At 35.1% G+C, this 18993-nt stretch overlaps 1 protein-coding gene across 1 annotated transcript; it reads left to right on the top strand.

The window, feature by feature from the left end:
* Positions 1 to 9963: 9963 nt before the first annotated feature.
* Positions 9964 to 12637, top strand: LOC113290870. Its single transcript, XM_026540461.1, has 8 exons — positions 9964 to 10120; positions 10240 to 10385; positions 10738 to 10836; positions 10921 to 11209; positions 11441 to 11520; positions 11634 to 11885; positions 12006 to 12131; positions 12437 to 12637. Exons 1-8 carry the CDS (start codon positions 9964 to 9966, stop codon positions 12635 to 12637), a joined length of 1350 nt encoding a protein of 449 aa, XP_026396246.1.
* The last annotated feature ends 6356 nt before the right edge of the window (positions 12638 to 18993 follow it).

The raw sequence follows: 18993 nt of genomic DNA, 5'->3' as shown, positions 1-18993 counted from the left end.
AGCTAAGTTTACATATTGTTTCTCACCGAAAAGATAGAAATTGGAATGCTAGGGTTAAAAACCTTTTCAGACATTAGAGAAAAAGACATTGAGATCCTTGAAATTCAGGAGAGAACTTTTTCCTTTTAGAGGGTAACCGTGATGGACCTAACCATACATGATGGAAAGGCAAGTAGATCAGGAAATGCCAGAAAGATAAAGCAACCTCACAATGTAGTCTTAGTTACTGGATTGCGACTCTCTCTCAGTAGAAACTTATCATCATCAACAAGCAGAGCGACATCAAAATCTATGAAGAAAGTTGAAGACGTTTTAGGTTAAGAAGCAACAATATAAGAGAATAATTCAAAAATCAAAGTTGAAGTTATAAGAGCAAATGATATAAGTTGCTAGAATCCATGATACCAAGACATCACAAGTTGCGAAGATCCAAGTTTTGAAAGTCCTTCTCTCATGGCCATGTAAATTTTTGTCTTGTAATTTTTTTTTGTTTTCAAAAAAAAAAAAATGAAAAAATGAAAAAAATAAATAAAATGAAACATCATTACGTTCTTTTTGTTCAATAAGGCCATAGGGAAGAACAAATTTATAATTCAAGCAAGAAATCGAAGAGAAGAGTTAATTGTCAAGGTTCTATGAGGTTCGAGAGTTTATCATCAACAGTTGAAGACCGAAGAAGGCATTGTTTCTACTGAGCACTGTGAGAGAGTCGAAGAAAGATGCATTTTGGTTGCTTTGTTAGTCTGCTTTCAATCTGGCACAAAATCTTTCTAGCACTGGTTTAACTCATCACACGTAATTAGTCCAGCTGTGTAGCAGATGTCCCTCTCATTTTATTTCTCTCCTAATCTTATCCAGCTGTAAAGCAGCGGACGCATCTTACAATGTTTATCTAGCTGTGTAGCGGATATCTCTTTATCTAGCAGTCGTGTGGATATGTCTCCCCTTTTCTTCAGTCAGCTTTAGAGCTGACACCTTTAATTTCTCTGGCAGTCTACTTACTTGGAGATAGGTTGAGAATATGTATGTCCTCATAGCTCTTTGGATACTTGTGACCAATTAGGAGAAAAGGTTCTGTGGGTACACCTCTGGTAAACCCTCCGGAGACAACACTCCGCCGCTAGGGCCACCTAGCGGTTTAACGGCCTGTTGCACGTGCTAAGTGTAGTCTTTTTATCTTTTCAAAAATAAATTTTGCGCGAGGACTAGCAAATAATAAGTTTGGGGGTATTTGATAGACATATTTTTGTGTTTAATTTGATCTCAATACTATATATTGTTGGCACTCGAGTTTGTACTAATTTTGGTGTTTTATGTGTTTGTAGGCACCTTTGGAAAATAAACATTTTTTTGGAAAATTCGGCTCGAAAAGTTGGTAAAAGCCCCGGAGGACACGTGTTATTCGGACTCTCACCGTTGGATAAGGGGCACCTCAATTACTAAGGGGCACCCCAGGTCACCCCAAAGGCAGCTGCTATTCGCACCCCAGTTCTGGTTAGGGGGAGGACATCTTCTTCCCAAATTCAAAACCAAAAATTGGCGGAAAAAAAATACTATCAACTGGCAGATGTTTTGTTGGAATTTTTGAACGTGTTCTAGGGCGATTCAGTGGCTGATTTTTGGTAGGAAGTTGTGATATGTCCTAGCAAACACGTTTTGGACTTTCGGTTCGATCAAATTTGGCCAGAATTAGCTGGATAATTCACAGAATTGAAAACAGGGAAACACGGGTTGGACACGGGATTGGAGAAGATTTGAGCGTGTTCTGCTCATGCATGAGGGCTCTAGCAACATTGTGGGTCATGTGTAAACATTTCTAGAGTGACCAGAATGGAAATTTACGCGTGAGAAGCTAAATCAGGGAAGAAAATATTCCCAGAATATTTTTTCATCAAACCGAGTTAAGAGAGAATTATCTCGAGTTATAGCGAGACTTCTTGATCCTGTGGAGTATATATAGAGTGCTGGGGACTCATAGAAGAGGTGTCGAGAGTCTGGGGGGTTGAGGAGAGCCAGAGAAGAAGAAATTCGATTTTTCCCAAAGTTGGTTTCTGCTGCTGCTGATGATGATGAACATGAAGAACACGAAGAACGGACCTGCACCAGCAGTCGTTTTTCTATAGTAATAACGACTCACGGCTGTGGGTCGTACATCAGGCAGACTTATTTGCTACAGCGTTTGCGACACAGCTGCAGCAGTCTTATTTTGTCACTGAGGGTCGTAGTTCTCTGGTTTGTAACAAATATAATTGTTACAAACCCGGTTTTATTGTATTTCTCATATTCTCATCATTTGTAAACCATTTTTGAGCATCAATGAAATATTTTGAGAGGTTTTCCAACATGATGAGCGGCTAATTCCCTCGTAACCAAGGCAATGGAGGAACCTATTCACGCAACATAAATGGGTAACTATTTCATTTAATTATATAATTCACCTAATCGCTGCTTTTGCAGAGTTTTAAATTATTTGAATGATTGTGTTAATTATTTGTTATTCAGTTTGATAGGTTATGCTTGGTTTAATCTCTTGATAATCTATGCTTAAGGTTTACAAATAATGTTTGAGAATCTGTATGATTGATAGTGAATTAAAGATAAAAGAGGACTTAAGAATTGAATAGAGTTTTGAAATATTTATCATTCAATTTTGCATAATAGTGGAATCTAGTGCCTTGGTTACCTCTCGCACCCATTGTTAATATTTTTGTATATATAATTTTATTAAATCTAAAATTCCATTTCATTCACAAGTATGAAACGAATCTTTTTACCACTATCACTACAACAACCATTTGAAAATACATCAAAGATGCTAGATCAGAAAGATCACTTGAACAAGAATAAGCCTAGATCGTCTCTTGATATTAAGAGTAAAATCAAAAAGGAAGATTGGCTTAGCAAGAAGGAAAGAGAGAACACGTTGAAGAAAGATCAGTGTATTGAAGCATTGACATACTTTTGTGTTCAATCAAAGACAAAATTACATGCTCTTGCAGAATCCTTCACGAAAATTTCTCATCTGCAATAAATTCTGGTCAAGCAACAAGGTTTTATACTTGAAGAAATTCAAAAGCTGAAGAGTAGTAATCCGCCTTCATTTAGCACTGACATGAAGGACTGTGTTGCAAGAGGAAATAGACATCAATTTTTTGATTTCTTTCAATGATTGTATTGGTCTATTATGAATAAAATTATTTGATTTATAATTTTTCTTGTGACAGTTTTCGATTACATAGCCCGTGCTTGAATACTTTATATTATTGCTATGTATGTTTATGGGATGTTTGATTTCGGTTTTCTAACCTTGATATTCGATCTCATAATGTTGTGAACCCTTGTGGTTTGGGTGACTTTTTTATGTAGCAGGATTAATTTCTAGCCCGTGTTGGTAGGCTTTATCAAAGTATCATGAGGGGTTCTGGTAGAAACAATATGTGAAAAAGTCACAATATGTTGAATCGGTTTTGATTTAGCATAAAAACATATGTGTTTCGACGATTTTCAACTTTTGCTTGCAATTGTTAAAACCGATTTTCAACCTTTCTCTGGTAAAGGTTGGTTGTTGTTATTCTTTTTTTTTTGCATAAGGATGACAACATGATGATATTTCAATATCAATTCTCCCTGGACGAAGATGAAAATATACTGGAAAAGTGGATGCGAAATTTGAGGTAACGAGTTTGTTAGTTAATCGTTTTCCTGTTTAAGAAAAGCCTGAGTTTATTTCATATATATTTATTGCTTTTGCTTAGCAAAATTTCGGTACAATTGATGTTTATTCCATTATGTGTTGATGGTATTTTCAATGATGTGGTAGTAGTAATAGATTCGTTGAGACTTGTGAAAGCAAAAGATTCTAGATTTACTAAAAATTAAGAAAACTTAACTCAAAATTTGATTTCAAGATATTAAAGATAACCAAGACACTAGGATCCACTATTACACATGAATGAATGACATCAAATATTTCATAACTCTAATTAGCCTTTAAATCCTTTATATCTTAATCCACAAATAATCAAACATATTCTCAAATATTAATTGTATTCCCTAAGCATAGACTATCCATTGATTAAAAAAAGTTTAATCTATCAATTTGAATCACAAGTAATTAAGAAATTATGTAAACATTTAAAAACTCTGCAAAAGCAGTGATTGAGTGAATTATAACTAAACATTAGAGAAAATGAAATAGTTACCCATTATTCATGTGTAAATAGCTTCATCCATTGCCTTGGTTACGCGAGAATTTAGCCTCTCATCATGTTGGAAACACGCTCAAAAGTTGATTTCATTTATGCTCAAAGATGGTTTACAAATGATGAAAGTGTGAGAATGATTAAAATTACAGAGAACGATATATGTTGACTGTCGTTGTTACTATAGCAAATAAGACTGTCGTGCAACAGTCGCTGAGACTGTAGCTTCTAAGACCCACGGCTGTGTGTCGTTATCACTGTTGATAAACGTCTGTCTTGGTTGGTCTGTTCTTCGTGTTCTTCAGCTATGCAGCAGCAGAGATGGCATTTCCTGTAACTTTGATTTCTCGACTCTCTGTTCGTTCTAACTGTTGCCCAAACTCTCCATCCCCATTCTCTTACATCTCAGAGGATACTTATAACCCAACAACACCTCCAAATATCACCAATTACTCCTCAAAATCTTCACAGTGAAGGATTATTATTCTCGGGAATAATTTCCTATTTTTTCTTTTCTGCACGCATGAACGAGCTGTTAAATATCTCCCCATAAATACTGTAAAATTGTCAGTCAATATTCTCCTTTGTTGCACGCATCTTTCCCACAGTAACACCAACAGTGAGTGAAACAAAAATATATTTGTTCCCTGTTTTAGTTCATCACGCGTCTGTTTAGTGTTGACGTATTCCAACATGCATATTTCTCGAAATAGATTAATTCTAACTCGTGACAGGATAATCTCTTCACGCAGCTCCGATGAATAAACCAAAGGAAATCCCGAGTTTCCCTCTCTTGAAAACGTGTTGCCCTGTTTTCTTTGATCCGACGACGTAGCCCAAGTTGGATGATTCTATACTCGTTACCAATCCTGTTTAGTCAAAACAGGATCTTCTGAGTCAAATCCATCTATTTAATCTCCCTTAAACATGACCAATATCTTCACTGAAATTCTCGGTCCTTCACAAGCACTTTCCCGCCAAAAATAATTTGAACGTGGGAGAAGATGGGTTGCCCCCTATCCAGAGTAGGGGTGCGAATAGTAGCTGCCTTGAGGGGTGCCTCTGGGGATGCCCCTTATCCAAACTTCCGGTGCCAATAAAAATTCATCTGGGTGCTTTAGACAACTTTTTGAGCCAATTTTTCCAAAAATGTTTATTTCCCAAAAATACCTACAAACACACAAAACACCACAATGAGTACAAAATTGAGTACCAACAATACAGAAAATTGAGGACAACTTAGACACAAAAATGTGTCTATCATGTGTGTGTGTGATTCAACTGGTTCCGGTTAAGAAAAACTATTGTTATCTTGCTTTATTGTGTGGTATCAATTGTTTAGGCTTACAAAATTTCGATGCAATTGCGGTGCTTTAATGTCTATGTTGTTTCAATTGCTTCTGGTTGAGGTGAATAATTATGCAAGTTGATTTATTTGGTTTGTATGAACTATTTATGGATTAACTAAAGAAAAGGTTTATGGGATGAGTTGTTTAGTCCAATTCGATTCCGGATAAGAGAAACTAATTTAATTCTGATCTTAGTTAGACTTATCAAAGTGAGGTTTCGGTTATTCAAGTCTAATCGAATGCCTTACCAAGAAATTCTAGTCAACTAAACTAGTACTTGTCTTGTTTAAAATTGAAAGGTCTAAGTTTATGGATAATTAGAACCTGATGAGAAAAATAGAGTTATCTTTATTTTGGTCTTATCAAATAAGCGATTGTTTTTGTACAATCGGTTTAGCAAAGGAACTAAGGTGCTTAGTTGTTTTTTGGTTTGCTAAACTAAAGTGGGAAAATTGTTTCGGACAACTGTTTCCTTGGTAACATATGAAAATAAAACTACTTGTAGTTACGGTATTGATATTGGTTATCAGAAAATGGTATGTGGAACCCTCGTGCTTAACTCTATAGGTTGCAAGTCTATTTTGAGATTTGTAAGATTCTATTCGTTTTGTCCTTTATATTTTCATTTCTTTGTCATTTTGTGACAAAAAGGGGGAGAAATATATGGAGTAAACAAGTGATACTAGCATTGATTTCATATTGATTGGTATCACTAAGGAAAAGAACATTGGTGCTTAAACGTTTGTCTAACGAAAGAGTGAAATCATAGACTAAGGGGGGGGGGGGGGGGGGGAGTAACATATCATATTAATTGGTATAACAAAGATGTGCGGATTGAAAATCTACCTATCTTCCTTTAGGGGGAGTATTAGTTTTGTTATTATAATGTCAACAACGACATTTTTAAGGATTGAATGTATGCAGATTACTGTGTTGTTGAATACGGGAATCAAGCGTATGTGTAATGAATTCTTGTAATTTGTTTATCCATATGATGTAAGATTTTTGTCACTTAAATTGACAAAGGGGGAGATTGTTATAGCATAGCTCGGTTGAACCCACCAAGCGTTGGTATGTCAAGTTTGGTTGTCATATTTTAGTGAATCAAAACTCATGTTAAGAGTCGCTTGATTATGTACTAGAGTCAACTTCGTATAGGTTAGCTTGAAAGTATTAGTATATGAGACATTAAAAGTATTGCGAAGACTTGAAGATGTGAAGAAGAAAGGAGCTACAACGACAACATCATCCTTCCACTTGAGGTTAGTGATATTTGACTTGAACTGTTTCATTCCCTAACGTATCTTTCAAGTCGTGCATATTGAAAGCAAAACTTTGAAGCATGATTGAACTCTAGATAGATATAGTATTAAGGAATACAATACGATGTTTATTGCTTAACCATTAAACTTTGTAGATAAGACATCGACATAATCGTTTAAATGCTATTGTTATTATGTATGGGTATGAGGTGAGGATTTCATCATAGGGAACAATGTTTTACATGTGTTCTAAGGAAGTAAATTCATGAACTTGGTTTGTGAATCGAAAAGGAAATCACCAGGTGTTATTGGTATTGTTATTCATTGCATATCTTGTGAACAACCAATATGCGTGATTAGTATAACCGTTCATGACTTGTTTCTGTTCTTGGTAAAGTTATTCACAAAGGCCTGACTTATGTACATGTATGACTTTTATTAGTGAAACCGATCTTAAGTAATCACCTGAGATGGTATGATTGTGTTTGTGATTTTATGTCTGACCAAATCTGAGGAAAGGGGAACCGATCCTAGTAAGAGGTGCAGTACATCACAAAGGGGAATCGATCCTTGTATGAGGTGAAGAAAGTTTATAGCAGAAAGGGGAACCGATCCTATGGACATGTGCAACAAGTTTTTAGTAAAAGGGGAACCGATCCTATGGACATATGCAACACATATAAGTTAGATACCATATATATGTGGGGAACCGATCCTAGTACCTAGTCAACCGAATTTTGGAAAGCTAGTGTGACTAAGCACAATACTCACATGGAGGTAGAACCGAAACTTGTTTTGGTAGAACCATTACACCCATGTTTGGTGATTCAATGTTCTTTGATCAATCATATAGTTCTTCAAAGTCAGATGAACCAATTCTAAAATTGTTTGGAAGTGTGGAAAATCGGTTTCAAGGTTGTAAGTATGAAAGAGGACTTACAAAGTAAAGATGTCGACATACTTTGAACACGTGTTGTGAATGTTAATCTTTAATTGTTAAAAGTTATTCCTTAATAGCTAAGGGCAGAGAATCCCAGGATCCAAACATAAATAAGTTAAGAATATTTTAATTAAGGTTATTAATTTCATTTTTAGGAAAATAAGAATTAGTAATGTGCATTTACTAATTAGAGATTTTCCAAGAGATTTCAGTCATTATTGTTGGACAGAGCCTTTCCACAAATTATGGAAACTGAATTTGTGATTTAATGAATATCTTGAGAATATTTTCGGTTTTGGAAATTCCTTGGTGTCCAAACTTCCTAGTCTATAAATACTTGAAGTTTGCATTTCTAGCAAACTAATCCTTCATAACAGCAAACTACCTCTTGTTGTGCTACTACTGGTGAAGCCGCCTATTCGGAGAGGAGAGTAACCTAATTAGGCCAAATCTCTTACAACCGCTCAGTTTAATGTCTTCTTTGGGATTGCGAAGCTCTATTAGTACCGTTGGTGGGAAACTAGATAATTGTGGTTTATCTATTGTTTTCATTGGTTTGATTGACTAACGGTGGTTGAATTTTGATTGCACCTAGTTTGTTTATGCTTGAGGATCTTCTCTTCTGATATAAGATTCACTCAAACTAGTTCATAGTTTCGACAGGGATTTTTAGACTGTTTGTAGATCTAAAGACGATCTTGTGATAATCCATTGTTAACAGACTCCGTTTTGTGCATGATTGATCACAAGAGATTCAAGTTGTTGTATGGAGGTATTTATTGAAAATCTAAGAAGATTTGAAGACAAAGAAAATATTGAAGATTTCTGATTTGGGGTTCATAATCTTTGGTGTGCACAATACTTGTTTTGGTAAAAAGAGGATCCAACTATAATCGGTTTTATCCTTGTGATAGAATTGGATTGATTATTTGAGTAGATAGGCATCAACATAATTCTTTGGATTAAGAGTGTTGATTGCAAAGTCTCAACGATTACTTTGGTAATTGAACATAAGATAGATCTAAGGACCCAACGAAGGAGGTTATGTTAAGATAAACAGAAGAGCCTTTGTCCGACACATATCACTTGGTTGAAGAGAGTTGATACCAAACAGATTTATTGTTCCTTTACTGTTTGAAATACGAACCAAAGGAATTGTTCCAAGTACGTGACTTATTCATAAGTTGGAGGAGTGGGAATACATACGGAACTAGGTGAACTATAGGTTTAGTTGTTTGGTCTCAACTATACGAAGTTAGGTTATTTTTTATAGCGGCTTAAGCACGAGAGTATCCAATTCTGGACAAGGTCCCGGGGTTTTTATGCATTTGCGGTTCCCTCGTTAACAAAATCTTGCCGTGTCATTTACTTTATATTTCCGCATTATAATTGTTTTATTATAATTAAAGTAAATTACACAAAACGTTAATTCTTATTTACTTGATAAGTAATCCGATTGTGTTTGGTTAAGTCCGAACCTTTTATCATGTAAACATATTTCGTTGTTGTATTATCTCGATCTCGTATCCATAGACAATCACACGAAGTGTGAACCGATTAGTTGCATTGTCTCGACTCAGTCCATAGACAATCACTTTCGGAGAAAGGACTTATAAGTAGGAAAAGTTTTTGATTGAGGTATATTTGGGTACCCTCGTCTTTCCAGTACGAATCTATTGTTGTTTGAGTTTTTTTGAATGCTATGATTTTGATTTTTTCTGATTTTTGATTTATTTTTTTTATTTGGGATTTGTTGATACGAAGAAGAAAAAGAAGAAACCACATTATTTCGAAAGAATAACAACAAAGTTAGGTAAAATTATATTGTTGTTGTTTGATTTCAAGTTTGTTTTTATACGATTTTGATTTTGTTTTTGGGTTATTTGCATGTCTGATTTGAGAAGAGATTTAGTACTAGATGAATTCCGTTTATAATTTTTGTTAGTATTTGTTGATATAAGAAGAAAACAACAAATCTATGAAGACAAAATGTTTTGTTAAATGTGTGTTGTAGCATGTGTAATTATAGCTTGTGTATCTTTAAGACAATTCTTTTTTTTCCCTTTGTCGAGTATTTTCATTGTTCATTTTTTGTTTAACTTGCCGCATATGATATATTTCTAACGAGGAGGCAACGCCCTCGAGTGAATTTCGTTAGTTTTTTTTTTTTGTTGATATTTTTAGTATATGCTTGTTTTTTTCAGTTTGCCATGGCGGCTGTGAGTTGCATTGTTGTTGTTCGCTACTTTGAAGATTTCATTACCACTCGTGTTGATGTTGAAACCACACTTGATGAGTTTAAGGACCAATTTTGCAAGCAATGGAAGCAATTTACTCCATTTGGTATTTGTTTCTTCTTCCAAGAAGGTGAGAAAGATCCTCCAATTGACTGTGATTATTCGCTTCAAGCTCTTACATCCATTACACATAGTAAATATATATAAATACTAGTTTCAATATTTTCTTGCAAAATGTTACTCATGTAGCCTCCTCATCTAGCTCCAGGTCATCTTCTTCTATTACTAATGGTTCTAGTACGTCGTCGAGAAACACTCAATCACTTGGAATGTATTTGGAAGATAAGAGCAAGCCTGCAAAACCTTTGTTATCGGATGGTTGGCTAAGGTCCTTGGTGAGATTGGTCATGTGTTTGTTGAAGGAGTTAAGGAAGTCATGATTTATTACACCAAGTATCGTCTTGGCACTGGTTTCAACATGGTTGTAACACACAATGAACGTTTTAGGTTCACGGCTAAGTGTGCAGTAAAATAATGCGGCTGGAAATTTTATGCAGCTTCTATTGATGAAAGGAATGAAATGTTTCAGGTTGGTTTTCTGTGTTTGGTTATCTTTGGTTGTTAGCATATGTAATGTTTTGTTACAGTTTATGTTTTATACTATGTGTAACTTTGATTTACATATGATGTTTTTTGCACCAGATTGGTTTTTGGTTGGTTTCTTTGATTTTGTATGGACTTTTTCAGGTCAGGGCTTATAACCCTGAGCACACTTGTGGTGTTGGTGGGCGTAATTTAAACCAAAAATACTCGACAAGCTTCACGTCTAGTTTGATTGAGAAAGAAGTTAGGAAAAATCCTCACAAGAATCCAAGAAAAATTGTTGTTGATTTTCAGACCAACTATGGAATTTTTATTGAATATTATTAGGCTTATAATGGGAGGGAAAAGGTGTACAAGTCCATTTATGGTGATGATGTGAAGTCATACTCACACTTGGTATGGTATATGAATGCTATCATGGAAACAAACCCATGTAGTGTGATAGACTTTGAATTTTACCCTGCAAAGAAACAGTTCCAATGGATTTTCATCTTGTTTGCTGCATGCATCCAAGGGTACCGGTGTTGTCAATTAATGGTCTACTTGGATGCTACTTTCCTTACTGGTATATTCAGAGGTTGCTTGATTGCAGCTACTTGGATCAATGGTGATCATGGTATGATTTTTATGTTTTTTAAACAACTGTATCTGAAAGATAACTGAGAGTTACACATGTGCAACTATCAGTTACACATTGGTTTCCTTAGTGTGCGACACTTAGTTACACATTCAGGAATATCATATGTAAATTTATGCTACATAGTTTGTTAGGATGTGTAACTTCTATTTACATATTGTTTTCTGTTTTTGTGCAACTTATTATTTTTTCATTTTTGCACACTTGTAGGATTTTTCCCACTTGCTATAGCACTAGTTGATGCTGAGAATAACAACAACTGGGAATGGTTTTTAAGAAATTTGACTCAAGTTGTTGGTGATGGGAGGCGAATCACCTTTCGGATCGCCATGAAAGACTCTTGCATGGTGTTCCACTTGTCTCTCCATATTCATACCATATCTACTGCTACTATTATTTGAAGAATAATCTGCCCATCACTGGCTCAGATCCTAGGTACACACTTATGTTTGACCATTTCCAAGAAGCGACATACGCACTCTCACCTGAAAACCATGCTAAGGCCATACAAAAAATTACATATTTGAATTGCGATTGGGTAGATGATTACATAGATGACATCCCACCTGAATCATATATGAATGCCTATTTCAAAGGTTATCGATGTGGACGCACAACTAGTACTTCGGGAGGATCTTTCAATAGTTGGATTCTGGTTCACAAGAAGATGCATGCATCTGCTCTTCTTGATCAGGTTAGTAGATTTCTTTTTTTGTTTTTTTTTTGTTTATTGTTTTGTCATTTTGTACATTCATAAGTTTTTTTTTTTTTGCAGATTAGGATGAAAGTAATGGTGATGATGACAGACCATCATGATGATGACGCTAAGATGATGACTCCATTAACTCTAGAGTGTAAGAAAAATCTTGAGGCTCTTCAAGATGAAGGTTTGTATTGGAAAGTATTGGTGGCTAGTCCTACAGTCTTTGAAGTTTTTAGCGAAAGAACTCACAGAGTGGACCTTGAACACTTGACTTGCACCTGTCAAAGGTTTTGTTTCTTATGTTTTTTTGTATGTTTTTTTCTTGTTAGGATATAGAATATGTAGATTCAAGTTACACTAGATATATACATATGAAATTACTAGTTACACATCCTATTTTGCACATGTAACTACAAGATACACATCCAGTAAAATCCAGGGTATATGATTTGACTGTTTTATGATTTTTGTTTTTGTTTATATTCTTGTTTTTTTTTTTGAAGGTGGGAATATATTGTTTCCCTTGTGATCATGCTCTTGCATCCATACGAAAGATTAAACATCAAGCTATTGACTTCGTTCCATCGTATCTTACAAGTAACTATTTTCGGAAAACTTATGTGCATTGCATCCAATCGATTCCCAACTACAACAGGCCTGCAGATATTGATGAAGATCACACCATCAACCCTCCTATTATATAGAAATAACCAGGTAGACACCAAGGGAAAAGTATTGAAAGTAAAGGTGAAAAGAAAAGAAAGGGAAATTTCATTACAACAATTGCATGGAAGAAGGTCACAATAGGTTAGGTTGTAAAGAGCCTCCACAATATACACCCCCTAGATTTTCTGTAAGTATTGATTTATGTGTGGTTTTTTATTTGTCTTGGATTATTTGTTTTGTAGTTTTGTTCATGTTGATCGGTGTCTAATAATGCATAGTTCTATAACATTTTGCTGGCATTCATCCCATTCATGTGCCTTAATCAGCGAATGTTTCCCTTACTGTGCAACCTAATAAGCGACACCACCTCCTCTCTCTACCAGAAACACCACCGTCCTACTGCTAGCCCATATTTCTTCCCTAACTTCGTACGGTCTCACAACTTTGTCTCTGTCTCTCTCTCTCTCTGTCATGTAATCACCCTAACCATAACCTAAATTGCTAGACCTAGTTTTAGAGTATGGGCTGATGTGCCTATTGAAAAAAGTATGGTTTGAAAATCAATCGGTAGAGATCTTGAGAAAAATCACGGCTCTGAGCATGGCAACAACAAATTGAAGAAAAGGGTTGTCAGAATTTTTTGTAAGTAGTAATTTTATATTCAAATCCCTAATTTCTGATTGTATTTTAATGAAAATGGGAATTTTTAATTGGGAAATCTTGTATAAATGGGGGAGGCAGACATATGTTGAAACCATGCCCGGAGTAGCCGGTGCACCAAGCAATAGGTTTATTTTCAGTATTTTTGCTATCATGTTCTAATTTCTTAGCTAGGGCTTAGATGAAGCTCTTAATCTAATATCAGATACTTTTGGTTATGACATTTTTCTTGTTGTGCTTAATTTCTTAAGGATAGATTTAATCTTTTTCCTTCAGCATATTACTTTCACCTTGTTTGTCATGCAACTTAGGTAGTTGGAACAATTTTATGTTGTTGTGCTGCAACTCATGTTTAAATGAATTGATTTATCTTTTGATTAGTTGTTCTTTAATCAGACAATTAATGCTTAGGATGAATACTTTAGTTGTGATAAATTATCCATCTTCATATCATCTTGAATATGCGGCAGACTCGAATCTTCACCGCTATTCGTTGAAAGGACAAGAGTAATATCCATAACTGAATTATCTAGTGCAGGTTAAGCAGTGGATTCGATTGCCCTAGTGCCTTCTAATTGCATTTTAAATATTGTTTGTGTGGTGTAATCATTCATATCCAGTCGTATCGACAAACCATTTTCGTTTGAATTAGTAAAAGTAGAACCTAGAAGTTTAGCTTCACCAATCCGACTGTCCGTAGGATCGATCCGTATTTTCCATTGTCTGCGTTATAGACGCCGTGCGCTTGCTGTTTATAATTGTATATTTCTAATCCTACCACATATCGGTTTGCATGGTCCAAACTTTTATTTTCTGCAACGGACTGATTATGTGCAAGGAGTATTTATTCATATTGTTTTTTTATGAAACACACAGGTGAAATGCATTTTTTTTTTTAAATTTAGTATGTATATTTTGAGCAGTGGGGAAATGCATGTGTAACTTTGGTTAGCACTCAAAAAATATGGATGTGTAACCATAAGTTACACATTGTAAATGAAACAACGTGGGTCTAACAACCACACCCAATATTTCATTTAGGAAATATGTATGGACTAACTCCAATATAGTTCCAAGAGAATCAACTAGACAGTCAGACTCAATCCGGGAAAATACATCCAATAGTTATATCTCAATTTCTCAAATCAATCTGCAATCTAACAGATAGAAATCTGTGAGCCGGATATGAGAAATAAATTGGATGGTACCAAAGACCAATATCCAAGCGTCAATCAATTTGTATCAACAACCAAAGGTTGGATTATCTAATTGATTGAACTATGCACAACCTGTGATATTTCAATTATATAAAAACATAATGACGAAAATAAATAACACAGACACCAGAAATTTTGTTAACGAGGAAACCGAAAATGCAGAAAACCCCCGGGACCTAGTCCAGATTTGAACACCACATTGTATTAAGTCGCTACAGACTCCAGCCTACTACAAGTTAACTTCGGACTGAAGTGTAGTTGAGACCTAACCAATCTCACACTGATTAAGGTGCAGTCTCGTTCCTTACGCCCACGCCGGATTCTGCGCACTTGATTCCCTTAGATGATCTCACTCACAACTAAGAGTTGCTACGACCCAAAGTCAAAGACTTGAAAAACAAATCTGTCACACACTAGAAAAGTCTATCGAATAGATAAATCTGTCTCCCACGGAAATACCTACAAGTGTTTGTTCCATATTCTGATAAATCAAGGTGAACATGAACCAATTGATACACCGGTCTTATATTCCCGAAGAACATCCTAGTAATATAAATCACCTCACAATAATCTTAATCGTATGGAAGCGAAAAAAGATATTGTGGAATCACAAACGATGAGACGAAGATGTTTGTGACTACTTTGTATCTTACCTATCGGAAATTAAATCTCGAGCAAATCTTAGAGAAGATAGTACTCGATAGAACAAAGTAAGATCATAACATGCAACTATAGAGAAAATAGTTAGGTCTGGCTTCATAATCCCAATGAAGTCTTTAAGTCGTTAACCTATAATGGTTTTAGGAAAAATCTAGGTTAAAGGAGAATGGACTCTAGTCGCAACTAGTATCACACATGAGGTGTGGGAATTAGGTTTCCCATTTGCTAGAGTTCTCCCTTATATAGTCTTCAAATCAGGGTTTACAATCAATGTTACCTTGGAAACAAAGCATTCAATATTCACCGTTAGATGAAAACCTGATTAGAGTCAAGCTAACATCTTTCAACCGTTAGATCGAACTTAGCTTGTTATACACAAATGAAATGTGACTTCACTTAGGTATGAGTAACCGTACCCAAACGTGTGCACATGGTTGGCTCAACAATAGTTAACCGAAGTTAGCCATGTGAACACTTTCATATCAACCTTGTTCATCTTAATCACAACTAGTTCAAATGACTCAAATGAAACTAGTCAAGACTCATAGAAGTATACAAGATACAATTGAAGCAAAATCGATTTTGATTCACTCAAATCAATTCATGAACATTATATCCACGGTTTGCAAAAGATCGCATTCCATTATTATATAAATGTATTTGTTCATGAACAAACCGATTTAAGAACTTAACCCACTCAAATATGCAAACAGGTACGCATACCTAAGTAGCCGGACTTGGTCTGGGTTCGCCAGTGTGCGAACGGGTACGCATACTGTCGTACGTAACCAAACTCAGTTGAATTCCCGGACTTGAACTTTTAAGTCGGTACGCATACGGGTATGCATACTAAGTTCCCGGACTTCAACTATCAAATCAGTACGCATACGGGTATGCATACAATGGTTCCCGGTCTTGGAATAACTTGCAACAGTTAGCATACAAGTACGCATATTGTGCTATATCCAATCAATGGTTAGTTTGAATAGATGTATCACACAAATTATTAGATTCAAAGTAATTTTCAAGTGATCAATAGATCAATACGAAACATTCTGAGTCTACATCCAATGAGTGTCTCACATAAATCATGTAAGATGTTACCATGCGATTTTCACATGATCATCTTTTCACTTTCGTCAAGAATAAAGATGAACTTGGTTAAAGAGAAAGCTTACCAACACATATTTCGATAAATATGTAAGCGAGTTAAACTCAGCTCGAAATATCAAATGCGTATAAAATAAAGTCTATATAGCTCTACAACTTTTGTCTCAATAGGAGATAGAATATAAATAGATTTCTGAGTGATAGATGAGTTCAAGTCTCCACATACCTTTTGTTGATGAAGTTCCACAAGATCCCCTTAGTAGTTCTTCGTCTTCAATCGATGAACGCCGTGAAGTCTAATGCTCAACTACACATTCTATCATAATCCGAGACATAGCTATAAGTAGACTAGAAATCAAGACTTATAGTTTTGGAAACTAAACTTGACAAACAAGCTTGAGATAGAATCACTTGCGAGTTCGACCGAGTAATGCTCTAACAATCTCCCCCTTTGTCAATTTTCGTGACAAAACTATCAATACATATGGATTAAAAAATAAATAAACTTTGTAGCTTCTCATCCAAATGCTTGATTTCCTTGGCTCCTCAACATTACTCGAAATCTTCGTCACTTCCAAGTACTCCAGTGATTCTGAACGTGTTCAACTCAGCATCATAGTTGTTGAAGATCCGTATCCATAACAATCAGAAAACCATTGTTCTCAATCATTGTTATACAATGTCATAGTATTATTACACAGCATTAAAGTTCAATTGTATCACAACTTTGACAATAATACTACGGTGATATGTATCACTCCCCTTTAGTCAATACTTCATCTCGCAATGAAAAACACTCCCCCTTACATATGATCCGTAAACCATATGTATTTGTAGTGTGAACTACATAATAATTCTCTCCCTTTTTGTGAATATAAATTGGCAAAGGTACGAAAACTAGCGGGACCATAATGAAATTCTCGTAGAGATACTTCATGATTAAAATATAACATATCAACTTTGTTTCGATGATTTCACATAGTCGAAACTTAGTGTATTCATCAAGGAGTTTATAAAGATACAAGAAAACTCCTTCAATATTCCACAGCCGCACTCCCCACAAGTATTTGGCAATTAAGCACAAGTTCAATGAATAACTCTCCCTCATAAAATGTTATTCTCGAAGGAACAACAAGAGCGACCTTACTCTTGCATGAAAAGAAGGATTTCTTTGGACATTAACAAATCATATAAAACATGAATTTGTATCTAGAAAACTCAATTGAATTAACCACAAGAAAACCCATGGTTAATTTAATCGGAAATGCTCAACATAAGAAAAATTACGGAGCCATACAATACTTTCACATAGAAGTGGATCAGGGAAAGATCAATACTGCGGAATATTCAAAGATTCATTCTACATTTCATCAATATTTGTATAATTACATCATAGAATTAATCTTTGCAATTCAAAAGTTCATTCTACTTTCCATCACTATTTGCATAATGAAACAATAGACTTAACTTTTGACATATATGGGACAATCATAGTTCACGGACGCAAACACACAAATCCCGTATTAATTTTTGCAATATATAAAACCAATAAAGATTAATACTGCAAAATCATCTTTCAAATAAACTTTATAATTTAAATAAATAAATCTAAAAACATTGCAAGATGAAAATCGTTGGAAATAGCAATGTATAATCACAATATAAGTTATTCCAAATCCTAGTTATCCTTCTTAAAATACAAGAATAAATTCTCATAAGAAGTTTCCTAGACAAAATAAAAACCAATGAGAGGAAGAGAATTTAATCATCTTCTTCATCATCGGAATCCATCCAAGAGGCTTGAAAAATATCCATATCTTCCTTGATTTCTGGAAACTTAGTGGCAATCACTCGTAATTGTTCTTGCACACATTTTACCTTGGAATTGATCTTACACACACCCTTGTGAATTTGGTGAAGAAGACTCAAGCTGGTAGGATCACAAGAACCGTCAAGGGAATCACATCTTTGTCTTTTGCAAGCATTCTTCTTCATACGTTTGAAAGTACAAGGACGAACAAGTTTAGGAGTTCCAATGGAGTTTCCAATAGGAGCAATAGAATATGCTCGACAAATTTGCTCAATTAAGCAAGGAAAACCTAACTTCTTGTTGGATGACGTCATTGAGAGCATTTGAAGAATGATGAATCCATATATATCAAGACTTCGAGAACCAAATTCAAGGAAATAAACTAACTCCGGAAACTCACGACTCCACCGAGAGTTCTCAATTGTGGAGGGACAAAGATTAGATATACCAAGTTTTTCGAAAGACATCAAGGCAAGACTAAGATAATTAGTAGGAAATTTCCCTTCAATCCAATCAACTCTTTATCCACAAAAACCATTAGAAATGGTTTCATAAGATGGTCTTTCTTCCCTTGGTCTAGGAAGGCGAAAATTACCCAAAGGAATTCTGGTAATCCTTGAAATCAACTCTCTATTAACAAGAATCCTTTCTCTATTTATCATGGTCTTGAATTCCATGTCATCAAGATCAACATCATGGATGTTAGCATAGAAGATTCTTGTTAGAGTGTCAAAACCTTCACCAAGACCATTAAAGATGTTTCCAAGATTAAATTTCTCAAAACAAACCATATCTTCTTTATGACCACTAACCATATCCAATTTATTTTCTAGAATGAAACCACTAGAAAAAATACTTTTAAAGATCTTACTACTAGAATCATTGACAAATTTAATAAAATCTTGATTTTTAGGTAAGATAATGCTAGAAGAGGATG

This window comes from Papaver somniferum, chromosome 6, assembly GCF_003573695.1.
Source record: "Papaver somniferum cultivar HN1 chromosome 6, ASM357369v1, whole genome shotgun sequence".
Lineage (NCBI taxonomy): Eukaryota > Viridiplantae > Streptophyta > Magnoliopsida > Ranunculales > Papaveraceae > Papaver > Papaver somniferum.
The sequence above is the reverse complement of the archived record's forward strand: the minus strand, read 5'-3'. Positions and strand labels throughout refer to the sequence as shown.